The sequence below is a fragment of the Podarcis pityusensis genome (assembly GCF_964106645.2).
Source record: "Podarcis pityusensis genome assembly, chromosome: 8".
In the NCBI taxonomy this organism is placed as follows: Eukaryota; Metazoa; Chordata; class Lepidosauria; order Squamata; family Lacertidae; genus Podarcis; species Podarcis pityusensis.
The window spans coordinates 15,203,548-15,219,623 of NC_138033.1; the positions used below are offsets into that span (position 1 = coordinate 15,203,548).

General features: G+C 48.0%; 1 protein-coding gene across 1 annotated transcript; it reads right to left on the minus strand.

Moving 5' to 3' along the window:
• Positions 1–1,987: 1,987 nt before the first annotated feature.
• HAS1 (hyaluronan synthase 1) lies at positions 1,988–15,734 on the minus strand. The gene is made up of 5 exons (XM_081018868.1): positions 15,364–15,734; positions 8,888–9,585; positions 5,245–5,470; positions 4,350–4,482; positions 1,988–3,828 (listed from the first exon to the last, which is right to left on the minus strand). The coding sequence occupies exons 1-5, from the start codon at positions 15,548–15,550 to the stop codon at positions 3,153–3,155; spliced, it is 1,920 nt and encodes a 639-aa protein (XP_080874994.1). The 5' UTR covers positions 15,551–15,734; the 3' UTR covers positions 1,988–3,152.
• Positions 15,735–16,076: the final 342 nt, after the last annotated feature.

Sequence of the window (16,076 nt, forward strand, 5' to 3'; positions counted from 1 at the left end):
GGAAGGCTATGGATGTAGTGTATCTTGATTTCAGTAGGGCTTTCAATAACGCTCCCCATGACATTCTTGTGGTGAAGCTGGTAAATTGTGGGCTGGACTGACTGAACCCAAAGAGTGCTCATTAATGGTTCCTCATCATCCTGGGGAAAAGTGACAAGTGGGGTGCCGTGGGGTTCTGTCCTGGGCCCGTTCCACAGCTTTATAGATGACTTGGATGCAGGAACCGAGGGGATGCTCATCAGATTTGCAGATGACACCAAATTGGGAGGGGTAGCTAATTGTGCAGAAGACAGAACCGGGATCCAAAATGACCTAAACAGATTGGCGAACTGGGCCCAAACTAACAGAATGAAGATCAATAGGGACAGATGTAAGGTTCTTAACTTAGGCAGGAATAACCAGCTGCACAAATATAAGATGGGGGACATCTGGTTTGCCAGCAGTGCATGTGAAAAGGCTCTAGGAGTCTTGGTAGACCACAAGCTAAACATGAGTCATAGTGTTTTTTGCAGCAGCAAAAAAAAAAAAGAAAAAAAAAAGAGCTATTGCTCTTCTAGGCTGTACAAGGAAAAGTGTAGTGTCCTAGTCAAGGGGAGTAATAGTCCCACTCTATTCTGCCTTGTTCAGACCACACCTGGGGTACTATATCCAATTCTGGGTGACACAATTTAAGAAGGATGTTGACAAGGTGGAATGTGTGTAGAGGAGGGCAACCAAGATGATCAAGGGTCAGGAAACCAAGCCTTATGAGGAATGGTTGAGGGAGTTTGGTATGTTTAGCTTGGAAGAGAGGAGACTAAGAGGAGATATGATAGCCATCTTCAGATATCTCAAAGTCTGTTACATGCCACATGGAGCAAGCTTGTTTTCTCCAGCTCCAGAAGCTAGGACCTGAACCAGTGATGGTACGAGCTGTTCAACAGAGGAACAGACGCTCTCAGGTGGTGAACTCTCCTTCCTTGGAGGTTTTTAAGCAGAGGTTGGATGAGCTGAGATTTCTGCATTGCAGGGGATTGGGCTAGATGATCCTTGGTGATCCCTTCCATCGCTACAAATCTATGAATCCTTTCCAACCAACTGCTACCTAATACTATAAACTGGAGATTGGACCTGGGATAAGAAGCCTTGCAGCAATCACCTTTTTTTTGTTATTGGTGTATTTATGCATATCAGGTACTAGAGCTCTTGAACAAATTAGCAAATAAAATTAATACAATTATTGTTGTTCATTTCAGTTTTGAGCTGCAGGAGTGGCCAAGCTACAAACCATCAAGTCTTTGTTTTCAGTCTTCCTTTTGCCACAAACTCACCAGGTGGTCTTAAGGAGGACAACCTCTCTTGGCTTTAGATCCAGTCCCACTCATCTACAATAAGAAGATAAACAAGGAACCGGTGGGTGATGTTGGGACTCCAGCTCCCATCAGCCTCAGCCAACGTGGCCCATAGCCAGGGATGATGGGAATTGTAGTCTAACAACATCTGTAGGTCAACAGGTTCTTCAAGAAGACAAGAACTTTGAAAAAGATTGGGGGAAGTTTATAATTTACCTATGAGACCACTGCAAGCAGGTTAAAACATTAACAGAATTTTAACCACACTTGAAAGTAACGGAAAGTATGGATATTTTAGAAGGATAAAAGTTTGGATAAATATTGATATGCAGTTGTAAATATTAACATTAGGACCCTTGAAAGGGATGGGGGGAAGAGATTCAGAGCAATTTTGATATTTGGATTTTGAACTAATGTTTGTAATATGTTTATATTTTTCATATATATATATATATATATATATATATATATATATATATATATAAACAAAAAACCCAGGTTATTCACTGCTGCTGTAAAGATCACAAGGCAACTGCATGCTAAGTGCTTTGAACCTCTGAAAGTACTATAAAACTGCTAAGTACTGTTTTTATTTGATAGCAAAGTTTCCACCTTCCCTCCAAAAGTGAAATTAACGCAAGCACACCAAGGAAAAGTTTTCCAAAAAAATATGTTTTATTTTTTAATACCATTTATAAAAAATAACATTTTTTAAAAAAATCCTCATTATTCAATTTTCTTTCTTTTTTTAAAAAGACATCAACAACCATTAAATAGCCCTTATTATTAAAATACAGCAAATAAATAATATCACGCTCCTTCATTTTCCTGTAGAAAGGAGCTCCCCAAACTCCAATGGTCAACATTACAATTTAAAAAACAGTAACAGAGAGGTGATTAAGGGCGACTTTGACCCTCCCCTCTCAGCCACAATGCCAATTTCCTTTCCAGGTGAAAGAAACAAAAACAAACAAAGCAAAAACCAAGACAGAAGCTTCCAGCTTCTGTCCCACAACTGTAAACTGTGTTTCTTCTGTAACCATCAAGTGTTCAACAAGTCAAGATAAGACATAGCACTAAGGGATTTCTTTTTCTTGCAGGAAAAAGAGAGGGAAGAGAATCCTTTTATGTCATGCAGGATTCATGTGTGTCAAGGTCTGGTCTCCAGTTCCATCAAAAGGAGGTTACCCACCTCCCTCTTTCCCCAGTCAGATCCAACCTGTTGCATGCGTCAACTGAACAGCAACCATTGGCCAACCTTGTCTCTCTGCTCAGTGGCTGCAGCACTCAAGACTTGGATCTGCAGTGGCATTTCAGTGCAATGAGATTGGTTCCTGTGCGTCAGGTGTCCCTGTGGGGTTTCACATCACCCAGCTGACCCACCCCAGAGATGGCTGCATTTCAAGAAGGAGGAGAAGGCAAACATTTGGCTTTTTTTGGAACGTGAAAAATCTTGAACACTATATAAATAAACTGAGGTCAGAAACATCTCCCAGGACCTAGACCGTTAGCAGCCAAAGAGGGAGAGAAGAGGAGGCTAGGAGATCCTCACGTCTTGTTGGGTAAAAGATCTCCTCCCTGAGATTCAGGCAACCCCGGGACTCTTAGTCCTAGAAGAGAACCCAAGGAGTGGGCACACCCACTCTGCTGACAGACCACATGATGGAGTGGAAACTCACAGGACACTGAACTCATCATTTCTTAGCCAGGAGTGGCTCCTACGAGATCACTCTTCACTCCTAGACCTTGGGTGAGCACCCAAGCCCTCACTGGTCCGAGATTCTGTCTTACAGTCAGGTTTCAGAACCCCCCCCAGGCCTTTCACACCTGAACACTATAGAAATCCACCCGTTTCCGGCAGCATCTCCGCACCCACAGCCAATAAAGCATGATCATGAACGTCCAGTAGCCGACATAGATGGCTGAGCCAATGAGCAGGTACCAGATCTCGGTCTGCTTGGCCTCGGTTGTCCAGTCAGCCAGGGCCTCCTGGTAGATGGTGTAGACCAGGCCTCCCAAGAGCAGCAGGCCCCAGATGGAGACAGGCAGCAGAGGCATATAGTTCCCCACCATCTTCTTCCTGCCCGAGGTGCCCCAGCTGCTCTTGTTCATCGTGATGATGGCGAAGTACTTGGCTGGCAGCAAGCCGCCCATGTAGAGCACGGCGTAGAGAGACATGAAGATCATGATGAAGTTCTTCCTCAGCCAGCAGGCGTAAAGGGCCTTCACGCAAGCCACTAGCTGGACGCAGAGCAGCACCCACAGGATGTCCCACAAGTTCCCCCCGTAGAAGAGCCGCAGGACGGTGGCCGTGACAAAGAAGGGGAAGATCCCGGCCACCACCGACTCGTAGGTCATCCACAGGTGGTGACGGTGCCACCAGAGGGCGTTGTAGAGCCACTCGCGGAAGTAGGACTTGGTCCAGCGAGTCTGCTGCGCCAGCCATCTCAGAAACACGGACGGTGTCTCCGAGTAGCAGCGGGAGCGAGCAGTGTACCTGGTACACAAAGGAGAAATTAAGAATATAATATGGTCTTCATTCAATTTCGTCTGGAACAGGAATGGGGAACCTGCAGCCCTCCAGATGTTACTGAGCTACAACCAGTGGTATACCACGGGGGGCACAGGGCCGGTTGCCCCAGGTGCAAAATGGTTAGGGGCACAAAATTTCAGTGCCCGGTTCCATCTCTGGGCTCTGTTGAAAACGGCTTCTCCGTATGAACCAGGAAGTGACCTCTCCAGACAACGGAATGACTCTATTTTTCTTAACTCTGCAACTGCGCATGCCTATTCTGTCCGTTTCCATCCCCCCTGTTCTGCGTAGTCCCGGGCACTGGCAACCCACACTATGCCACTGACTACAACTCCCATTATCCTTGACCAGCGGCCGTGCTGCTTTGGGGCTCATGGGAGCTGGAGCAACAAGATGCGGTCTCCTTGCACTTTTCCCATCTTCTTGCCATTTTTCATTCTGCATCACCCTTGCTCCAGAAAACCCAAGTATCCACATGTTCTTACTTGGTGGCATAGCCGATGCTCAGCATCCGGTTGGTGAGGTGCCGGTCGTCTCCAAAGGTGCAGTGGGTACCCAGGAACTTCTGATTGTACCAGGACTCTAGAAACTGCTGCAGAAGGTCATTCCGATACAGGCCTATAGTGGGGGACAAAACAGGTGAGATACAAACGTAAGGTAAAATACCCTTGAATAGTTAAGTCCAGCAAAATTTGACTATGAGGTGCGGCACTTATCTCCATTTTCAGGTCGAGGGAGCTGGCGTTTGTGCACAGACAGCTTTTCCGGGTCATGTGGCCAGCATGACTAAACTGCTCGTGGCACAACGGCACTCCTTGTTGAGTGCCAGGGCGCACAGAAACATCGCTTAACTTCCCGCCGCAGCAGTACCTATTTATCTACTTGCACTGGTATGTGCTTGAACTGCTAGGTTGGCAGGAGCTGGGACAGAGCAACAGGAGCTCACCCTGTCGTACGGATTCAAACCGCCGACTTTCTGATCAGCAAGCACAAGAGGCTCACTGGTTTAGACCACGGTGCCGCCCGCGTCCCTGATACAAATACAGTCATACCTCGGGTTAAAGACGCTTCAGGTTAAATCTTTTTAGGTTGTGTCCCACAGTGACCCGGAAGTACCAGAAAGGGTTACTTCCGGGTTTCGCCACTCAAAATAACGTCACGCACATGCACAGAAGCAGTGAATCGTGACCCACGCATGCGCAGATGCGCGTTGCGTTCTGCTCAGGTTGTGAATGGGGCTCCGGAATGGATCCCGTTCGCAACCAGAGGTACCACTGTATACAACAGGCTGGTAAAACATAACAAGCTTTCTGATCAAACGAATAAACTGCTTCCTGTTGAAAGTAAGGAGGCGGAACCAACGCACAGGGGAAGTCTTACCCAGGGGGCCACTGATACAAGAAACACAGTCAAAGTAAGACTGGCAGGCGCGCTCGATGTTGAAGGCCATCCAGTATCGCAAGCTGCTCATGAAGCTGATATAGGAGTCGGAGAGGTTGAGGATCCGCACATCCCCGCCGACAGCCCCGTAGCGTTCGTTCGACTCCAGCACCTTCACCAGTTCCAGGGTTGCATCTGGGGCCAGCTTGGTGTCCGAATCGCAAACCTGGGAGAGGCCATGAGATGGAGATTGAGAAGGGACACCCCTGGAATTTGCCAGAGAGATCCAAGTTGCCAGAAGCTCGATTTACAGAACACAGGGAAAGTTAGCCAGGGCACTTTCACTTTCCAAGGCTGATTCACACACCTGCACAGTCGTCACTGGAGAATTGTGACACCGAGCGATGACTAAGCTTGCGGTGAAATGCCCCAGCTTTGACACTTTCATAGCTTGCTCAACGCCACAATCCTTTCCAGTGTGCAACTGCTAAGTGCACAATAATTAAGTAACGCACATGCATGTGTGAAGTGTCCCAGGGTCTGTGGCAAAACCGGAGAATGTATGAAAAGCAACATTCGTGTCTGTGACAAGTGTGATGCAATGGGGGAGAGCACAGAGTGTGTGCAGGGGAAGAGCCCAGCTCAGACGCTGTCTCGGTTTATGTGATTAATTGACTGGCTTGAGGCAAATCAGTCTTTGCTTGCCTTGTCTGTAAAACGGGTGAAATTAATGCAAGGATAAGAACAGGAAAAAAAGTTATAAAGCATTTTGTACACCCCCAAAGTTAGAAATGATACTTCTTTGGCTAATGAGTGATGTACAAATGAGGGAGAATGAATGGCTCATATTGCAGAACATACAGTGGATCAATAGTTTGGTTGAAGATGGCTGGGAAGCAAGGAGTGGAGGGGAAGCTTATGAAAACTAATTTGTAAAGCACAGTTAATGATATGGATGCAATAATCTGTTACATTGAAAGAGAGATAGAAATTTGGGTTATATGGTTAGCCAGGTAAGAAGCTGATGGAGATACAGGTGGGACCTTGAGAGTAGGGCATGATGGGTAGAGGTCAAAGGGCAAAACTTCACCATCTTGACGAGTTTTGCTCCTCATTACAACCCGGGGAAGCAGCTTAGGTTTTGCAAAGTAAGCAATGAGCTACACATTTAATAAGGCTTAATAAGGATAATTATCATGTTGAACATTTTCCTCTTTCAATAATACTTCTAAGTGGCAATCCCTCTTGGCATCTGTATTGGAGTTGAAATCATTTCTATATATGCAATTGTTTTAACTGCATTTTTACAGGCAGTTTTTAAAATATACATTTTTATTGTATTATGTACTTGCTCTGAGACGCTAAAGAAGAAGCGATGCGTAAACGAAATTAGATAAACAGATTCATGTGGATTGCAGACGCTTCCCCCTCCCCCTTGGTGAAGAATTGGGGTTTCCTTGGGACAAGGTTTCGATCTCTCCCGCCCCCACCCCCAGAGTATATACATGAAAGGTCAGCAACTGGAAACCCCAGGACAAAGCTACCCTGCAGACAGGTGCCATCTGGTCCACTCCTTGCCAGCCTGTGAGGCAAAGAGCAACATCTGGATTTGGTGGGATTTGGCAGGAGGCAATTTTGGAAACAAAGGTGGGGCAGGGGCAGAGACTTTGGCTTGCTGCTCCTCTTCTGCTTTGTCAGTCTGGCACTCCAGCAAAATTAGTTGGTGACCAGGGATGCCTCCAGAATTTAGGGCAGCGTGTCACCCTTCAGAATAAGCTCGAAGGGGTCAAATTAGATATTAAAGCCCAGAGGTAGCAGGAGAGGAGATACCGTATTTTTCGCCCTATAGGACACACTTTTCCCCCTCCAAAAATGAAGGGGAAATGTGTGTGCGTCCTATGGGGTGAATGCAGGCTTTCGCTGAAGCCTGGAGAGCGAGAGACGTCGGTGTGCACCAACCCCTCTCGCTCTCCAGGCTTTGCGCAGCTCTCCGCAAGCCGTGGGAGCCTGGCGCTGCCCAGCTGCCTGTTCTGGGGGCTGGGGTCGGGGGAAACTCGGGCTTCCCCTGCCCCAGCCCCGCGCCGGGGGGGGGGGAATATATATATTTTACTTTATTTCCCCCCCAAAAAACTAGGTGCATCCTATGGGCCGGTGCGTCCTATAGGGCGAAAAATACGGTAGTTCATAGGTAGCATGACTAGGCAAAACCAAGAAAAATAAATTCTGTACCCAGATAAGCTGGACTGTGGAAATTAAGCAAATTTCCAGATTTTTCCGTATTTTGCACAATCGATTCTGCTTCCCATAGTAAAGTGTTAGGGGCCGCTCCCTTTGACTCGCAGAAGCACGCTCTCTTCAGGCACTGACTCGCACACTTCTAAAAGGTCAATCTTAACAAGCCACAAGGGTCTGGCTAGCAACTGAGCATTTGTTTTTAAATAAACCAAGTTCGTAGCTCTTATGGCATAAGTCAATAACTGGAGAAGAAGACGACTCAGTGGGATTTGTGTGGGTCAGGAAACAGAGGTTTCGGTGCCTCGCCTTGCCTCATCCCATCCCTGTCTCAGAATGCTGAACCCTGCAACCAATGCCATATTTTGGTATTTTTCTGAGCTTCTGCAGAAATCACAGAATGCACTTAAGTATACACTTCAGCGGTTGTCAAGGTCTATACTGAGGAACCACAAGCTTCCTTGTAAGCTGACCAGGAGCGCCTTAATGAGGTCAGCAATGGAAGACGCATTTGCCCATAATTGCTGATCTTCCAATGTGCAGCCAGAGAAGAATGGAGAGCATATTGCTGAATTGCAGAGCTGGAAGGGACCCCAGGGGTCATCTAGTCCAACCCCAGGATTCTCAGCTAAAGCAACCCTGACCGTCCAACCTCTGCTCAAAAGCAAACGCTGAGGCACGACACATGGCTAGCATACAGGGCAGGGCTGTTCAAGAGGTGGAATGAGACAACCGTTTCAGGCAGCAGGCACAGGAGACGGGCAAACTCAAGCACCCCTTCCCTTTCCCTCTTAAGGCCATTTGCCCTGCCACTTCTGCTGCTAGTGTTAGGTTTCTGTGTGTTGCCACTGTGCAGTTCTTGGAGTCACAAGACTCTGTTTTGCATTCCAGAGACATTCCAGACTGTTGGAAGTCTCACGGAAGACGGATGTGACATTACTGGTTTCCTGTTCCTTTTTTGTTCAGCTGCTCTCTGCTTTCACAGACAGAGCATGTACATTTCTTTTCTGTCTGCGTAGTTAGAAATAAAACACTCTTTGCAATGTAGGTCATACTATCTCGGCTACTTCCCTGTGTGCTGGATACTCTGCGTAATGGGGGAACATGCTTGGAGCCTCATCAAAGGCTCAGGTCGTTAATCACGTCAGAGGACTCAACCGGAAGAGTCGCTCGGTCGAACGCAAGTCCTACAGCTAGCACCTTACTCATGTGGCAAGGATCTCTGCCTTTCCCACCATCTCCTCCCTACTTTCTGCTTTAATTCCCCTTTGAAGTTCAACAGCCTTTCTCTGCTGCGGGAAATCTTGGCCCAGTCCCTATCTCTCAGCCTGACTGGGGTTGTGCCTGGAGGACATTGCGGGATGGGATAAAACAAACGAGGAAGCGAGACAACCGGATAGGAGCCATTTACCTGGACGTAGTCCACCGAGTTGCCCAGGGCCTTGAAAGCTGTGTACATGACTTCCCTCTTCCCTCCCCATTTCTGCATGATGCAGACACATCTCTTGGTCCGGATCAGCTCTTCTACGGCCAGCTGTCCGAGGTCGTCCATATCTATTTCACTGTAGACAGGCGGCTCATCTCCGGCTTGGTAGCCGCTGTCCCCTTCGTCTACATCCAACAGAGGCTGGTGGTGGTAGTTGTTCTCCCAGACAAACGTCCCCACGTCTTCCCCAGCAAAGACCTCTTGGAACATGTCCATCATGTACCGGTCGTCAGGGCTGTTGCCATCGATCACCATGATGACCCGGAGCTTCTCTGGAGGGTACAAAGTCGCCTTAACAGACTCGAGGCACTCGCGGAGGTAAGCCGGGTCCTCCTGGTAAGCGGAGATGGTGAGAGCCACCGTCTTGGTGTAGCTGCAAGTCAAAGAGTCCCTCTTCATCCTCTTGTGCTCCAGGAAGGCAAAGAAGCTCTGGATGATGAGGTGGGCCGTGAGGAAGGCCCCGTAGAGGCCAAATGCCATAATGTGGTACCGGTCGGAAGCCAGCTGGTTCCCCGAAATGTAGGCCCATGCCAATATGGACAGTATGAGCAGCGCAAAGCCGATGGTGACGATCCGGCGTCCGATAGAGACAACGCCCTTTGGCAGTATGGTGACATCCATCCCTGGAAGGAATAGTCAAGGTAGTGAGTGAGCTGGATTGTTCTCAGGAGAATTTATTGTCGATGGAATGGGGCCACCCCACAGCGTAAGTGCTCTCTGGGCAGCACACAAAACAAACACAACAATTACAATGCAAAACAAACTATTAAAACCCCATTAAGCATGCAGATGGTATTTACTGTATTTTTTGCTCTATAAGACTCACTTTTTCCCTCCTAAAAAGTAAGGGGAAATGTGTGTGCGTCTTATGGAGCGAATGCAGGCTGTGCAGCTATCACAGAAGCCAGAACAGCAAGAGGGATTGCTGCTTTCACTGTGCAGCGATCCCTCTTGCTGTTCTGGCTTTTGAGATTCAGAATATTTTTTTTCTTGTTTTCCTCCTCCAAAAACTAGGTGCGTCTTGTGGTCTGGTGCATCTTATAGAGCGAAAAATACGGTATTTAACATTTATCCACAGGTCAAGAATACACACGGCACTATTCAGAGGCAGTGGGGAAACAAGATGGCTGAAAGACTCTGGGAGCAGGGAGGGCAGATTTGTGCCACCTGGACCCCTGCTCCCAACAGCCCACAGCGGCTTCATGCCAACAGACAAGAGTGCAGAAATGTTGTGGGCAGGAGAACAGGAGGTGAGTACTATGGCAAGTTGCGACTCACTGGACTTTTCTTCCCCACATCAACAACTTGTAGCATGGGGATTGTACCCGCCGGCATCTGGGCAGGAGGTATAAAAGCTGGGACCCACTGCAGATGGCAGAAGGCTGCTAAGTGCACCACCCAGGTACAGTAATCTCAAAGGGGCAATTAAAAAAAAAACCGTCTCCCCATTTGGGTTTACACCCTGAGGAATGGGAACACCCAGCTCTGGACAAATTTAATAAAGACTGCTGTGGGGCTGGTTCTAGAGTGAGAGGTGAAATGGTCAAGGCGCTTTAGTCCCTTGTTGTTTCCCATGATTAACAAAGCCAGAATAAATTATGTGCAAAACTTAGGATTCCCCCCAGTTTGCACAGTTTACAAAAGTCACATTGTTCAGCTTCTTAGCGGCAGAATCTGGATTTCCTGGGTGCATTAAAAATAAATAAATTTCAGCTTTCAATGCACACGGCTCTGGTGTTTACTGTTGGTCCGTAAGAGATATAGAAAATGGCCTCACCTGCGTATCTCAAAGGGTGAAAGATTTATGGGCAAAGGAACAACCTCTCTATGGGCTCAGAGCAGTGTCCGATTTAAAGAGGAATGCCAGCTCCAAGGATCATTCTGAGATGCTCACTAGTAACCAGTGCAGAAGCACAAGAAGGGGCATAAAATCTCTTAGAATGGCAATGGCGCCCACCTGAGAAGTGCTGGAACTGAGTTCCTATGAGTTCCCCCTGAAAAAAAAAGCCCTGGTGCTTAGACTTTAAAGGCTGTGGTTTCTTGCAAGTCTAGGCACAGACTACAGTGGTACCTCGGGTTACATACGCTTCAGGTTACATACGCTTCAGGTTACAGACTCCGCTAACCCAGAAATAGTGCTTCAGGTTAAGAACTTTGCTTCAGGGTAAGAACAGAAATCATGCTCCAGCGACATGGCGGCAGCAGGAGGCCCCATTGGCTAAAGTGGTGCTTCAGGTTAAGAACAGACCTCCGGAACGAATTAAGTACTTAACCCGAGGTACCACTGTACTACCATAGACGATGCTGTCTCTTTCTCCCTAGCCAAAATCTGTCATCTTGAACCTTTGGGGTGTGTTCACCACCTACAGGCAAGAATGATGTACTGCACCAGAGACCCAGAGTTAATATACCTGCCGAGTTATCCCATCTTTCACATATGGGTGGACCCAACCAGAGGCTGAGCCATGATTTGCATTAAAGCCAACAATGGAACAGGGCTCCTGGCTAGCCTGCAACAACCCCCCACCCCCCAAGAAGAGGGCGATAGCCAATCTGTTTGGAGATTGCTGGTCCCACTATTAAATGTTTACACAAGTTTCTCTCCAGGTTCCTCCACTCCAAACTAACCTCCTGGCAGGGGCTCAGGCTAACTCTATAAAAAATTATTAATAGAGCCAAGGAAGAGGCGTTTTCAAAAAGATTACAGCAAATGACACCAACGGGTCATTGAATAAATAAATGACAAAGTGCTTGACACAGTACATACCATTTGCACACCCCACTTAGCAAATGGAACAGAAATCCTGTTGTTGTTTCCCCCCTTGCTTGCCCCTTCCTGCAACAGCACATGAAAATCTCCTTCCTCCTATTTTAACCGCAAATATCAAGTGAAATCCTGCACATACTTACTTAAAGACAAGTCTCACCGAACTCAAGTGTGTAGACATGAATAAGATTGCACTGTCAAACCCAAAATTCCTGGCCTCTCAGAGCCACTGGTAAAATCTAGGGCTTATCCACACCAGACCAAAATGTGGACCCCAGCCCAGTTTTGTCCCAGAAACTTTCCCCCTTTAAATGAGGAGTTTTTGGTCCTTGCCATTTTGGACTTTCCCATGACAAACACACACACACACACACACACACACACTTAAAGGGAGAAAAGTCCAGGACAGCACTGGGATGACAGCCTGCGGACACCCCCACATCAGTGAAGAAAACCCCCATTTTGCTCCACAAGCCTTTAGGGAGCCCTCTAGCTCATGGGTAGGCAAACTAAGGCCCAGGGCTAGATTCGGCCCAATCGCCTTCTAAATCTGGCCCATGGATGGTCCTGGAATCAGCATGTTTTTACATGAATAGAATGTATCCTTTTATTTAAAATGCATCTCTGGGTTATTTGTGGGGCCTGTCTGGTGTTTTTACAGGAGTAGAATGTGTGCTTTTATTTAAAATGCATCTCTGGGTTATTTTTGGGGAATAGGAATTCGTTCATTTCCCCCCCTCCCCCAATATAGTCTGGCCCCCCACAAGGAGGGACAGTGGACCGGCTCCCTGCTGATAAAGTTTGCTGACCCCTGCTCTAGCTTATGCATTTCTCTGCAAACCATTGAACAGCAAACCCCACACTCTAACCACTATGCACCACTACTCCAATCTTTTCTGCTGCTAGAGCAACCCGAAGCAACATTTGGAACTGGCCTTCCAAAAAGCCTGGTCCTGCACTCCCTCGGTGGTGAACACACACAACCATCGGCGACCCCAAACACGCAGCTTACGTGAGCCCAGATGATCATACGCGTACAGACATACCAGGAAGCTAAATAAAGAGTTGCCCCTGTGGCTTGATAGAACTAGGGTTGGCCCCAGACATTTGGGCGCCGGAGGCGAATCAGAAATTGATGCCTTTCCCCGTTGCAGTTTGAGAGGGGTGCTGTTTTTATATGCAGCCAAGGCTCCTCACACCCCATGGTCTTGATGCGGATCCTTGCTGTCCCCTTCTTCTCGATGCTGATCTTCACTTGGGAAATATTGGAAATCTCTCCCCCATGCCCATTTTCAATCCCCCTTTCTTTTCAACGCTGATCCTCACTGTCCCCTAACTTCCGACACTGATCTTATTTATTTTTATTTTATTTATTAAATTAATTTACCGCCCTTCACCAAAAGATCTTGGGGTGGTTCCCAGAATAAAATACAAGAGAATTAAACCAAACCAGCAAAACAATACCTTTCCCCCTTCCCACAGACACATTTTAAAGGCTGTAGAATATTACTCAGCTAGTTGAACAGGAACCGTTTCGCCTGGAGCCTTAAAAAAATATACAATGAAGGTGCCAGGCGAACCTCCCTGGGGAGAGCATTCAACAAATGGGGAGCCACTACAGAAAAGGCCCCTTCTTGTGTTTGCCACCCTCCAAACCTCATGTGGAGGAGGCATACAAAGAAGGGCCTCAGATGATGAACACAGAGTCCGGGACGGTTTATATGGGGAGAGGCAGTCTTCACCCTTTTCGCATTGCTGCATTGGAGACCTAGTGATGAAAGAGGCGGCTGACGGGTTTGAGCTTCTTTTCCATCAGCCTCCTCTCTTGCTGCTGTGCCAGAGGGGAGCAGGCAGCAGTGGGCACTGGCACCACTTTTGCCTCCAATAAAATCCCTTCCCAAAAACATTCCCCAAACCGTTTGACCACAGGCAGTGGCACATGTATGTATACCTGAAGGAGCGTCTCCACCTTCATCATTCTGCCCAGACACTGAGGTCCAGCGCTGAGGGCCTTCTGGCGGTTCCCTCACTGCGAGAAGCCAAGTTACAGGGAACCAGGTAGAGGGCCTTCTCGGTAGTGGCACTCGCCCTGTGGAACGCCCTCCCACCAGATGTCAAAGAGAAAAACAACTACCAGACTTTTAGAAGATATCTGAAGGCAGCCCTGTTTAGGGAAGCTTTTAATGTTTAATAGGTTATTGTATTTTAATATTCTGTTGGAAGCCGCCCAGAGTGGTTGGAAACCCAGCCAGATGGACGGGGTATAAATAATAAATTATTATTAATTATTATTATTATTATACCACCATGAAAAGAAAACCCTCCTTTCCACCACTTCTTAAAAGGTACCTTGAAAACTGCAAATTGCCACCCCTGGAGGATAGCTTGGCATGATCAGACTTCCAAGAATCGGTGTTCTGGAGTACAGATCTCCCAGCCCAGCTTTTCAGGTATATGTGACAGATCAAAGTACCAACCAGACTGAGATAGGTTCTGCAGGCTGATTAAAATGTTGGCATCCCATCAGCATTCATGCCAACCTATATCAATCAATGTGGCAGGAGGCTCAGAACTCGGCAACCTCACTATCAGTGTTGTTGCCAGTCCTTTGTGCCAGCTCATTCACAACCAACATTATGATCCTTGGATGATGCTACCGAGATAAACTGGGGACCTTTTGTTATGCAAATCAAGACATGTACGTGTCTTGCAGCTGAAGACTTTTCCTTGAAGTGTACACAGCAAGCCTCCACACGCACCCCCCAAGTTGCCCTAGACCTGCATGCTCCCACCTTTGCACTGACCACTAGGCTCTCCTGCTGCCCCCGGGAGCAGCTCAATCACGGCTTTTCAAGTCACATTCCAGGTTGCAACCACTAACCGCTACTTCCAGCTCTGTTGCAACATGGAGTGTAGTTTTGGCAGCAAGTGGGGAGGTGAACACGCACCTTATTTTACTCCTGTTAAATCAACCCAGCCTACGTATTGCAATTGCTCATTTGGACCAGGAACTCATAACTGGCACCTCAAAGTGCATTAAAGCAAAACACAGGAGAAGGGAACTCAAGGAACTTCTAAGCACTCAGTTACCAACTCAAACGGCGAGGAGAGGCAGAAATACATTTTTTTAAAAGCTTTCCAACTAGTCTCTATCAAGTAATCTGAAGTATTCATATATACACAGGACACCAGCCCCCACCCTGGTGTTGGGGCTTTAAGATCCAGTCACTCCATCCCTTCAGCAACATTAGAGCTTATTTTTCTAGGTTGGGGAGTGGGGGAAGGAGGGATGCAGAGTTTCAACGCCTCTGGAAATACCACTGCAACTAAAAGCCCTTGAAATATAATACTAACCCAACTGAAGTCCTAATTGTCCCATACAGAGGGGCTTCTTTGTGGCTACTCAGGGCTGAGTGAATTGCACTCTGCATGTGCTCAAGGGCGCAGTGGCTTTCTCTCTTTTGAGCGGCCATCCAGGGTCAAGCCCTGGCACCAATTCAGCATCAGTTTAAACCACTAGCTCACACTCCCTCCTCTCTCTCCAAGCAAAAGACGCCCAGGCTCCCTGTCCCACGAGACCTTGCCCCCCCCCCCAGCCACCCTCCAGCAGCAGGCTCGCTGTCCCGTCTCTCACCTGCGGCGCTGGGGCGGCCGGAGCCCGTGTGCGATCCTGGTTTGGTTGCGGGGAAGTCTGGTTTGTTTGATGTCTGGCGGGGAAGCTTTTGAATCTCGCGAGGTGGGGGGGAGAGGAGGAGGGAGGGTTTGCGGGGAGGCGGCCCCTGACGTGCGTCAAGGCTGGGCTGGGGCCCATCTGATGTCATTGGGATCACTCACGCCCCAGTAATGCCGTTTTAGGGTCTGAGCCCCATCCCGTGGTGGAACACGCCCATCCATTCGCACACGTTGCTTTGCAGCCTCCAAGGAGTCTCCGGCTACTTTATCAACTCTCAAGCTGGGACTTAACTGGAACCGGATTTCCAGTGCCGGAAAAGAGTGCTCCTGAGAACGTGCCGAGTGCGCTGCCCCTCGAGCTGCGTAAAAGCGCAGCTGGCCGACGCACTAGGCATCCAGCATTAGAAGGGCGGGATCGAGGCTAGCAGTCAGGGGAGAAGCCTTGAACCCCGCACACAGCAAACATTTAAAGCCCCCTTCTGGGAACTGTAGTTTCGACAAAGCTACCGTTCCCAGCTCTCTGAACAAACGGATTTCCTGGCACGTGGGTGGGTGCGCTTTGACTGTGGTTATTTTATTTTTTGAAAGATATGGTGTGTCACTCGCGTTGAGCACTTTTTTTTTCATCTGGAGAATGATCCTCCTGCGTGCGTTTACTCGGAAGTAAGCCTCCCT

What these genes read in the sequence shown, in the direction of transcription:
- HAS1 (XM_081018868.1), bottom strand. Translation starts at nt 15,550, where the DNA reads ATGACATCAGATGGGCCCCAGCCCAGCCTTGACGCACGTCAGGGGCCG. An exon ending in TTGTATCAGTGGCCCCCTGG is followed by an intron (nt 4,483 to 5,244) that starts GTAAGACTTCCC and finishes CCCCCACTATAG; the next exon opens with GCCTGTATCGGAATGACCTT. An exon ending in AGCATCGGCTATGCCACCAA is followed by an intron (nt 3,829 to 4,349) that starts GTAAGAACATGT and finishes TTTGTGTACCAG; the next exon opens with GTACACTGCTCGCTCCCGCT.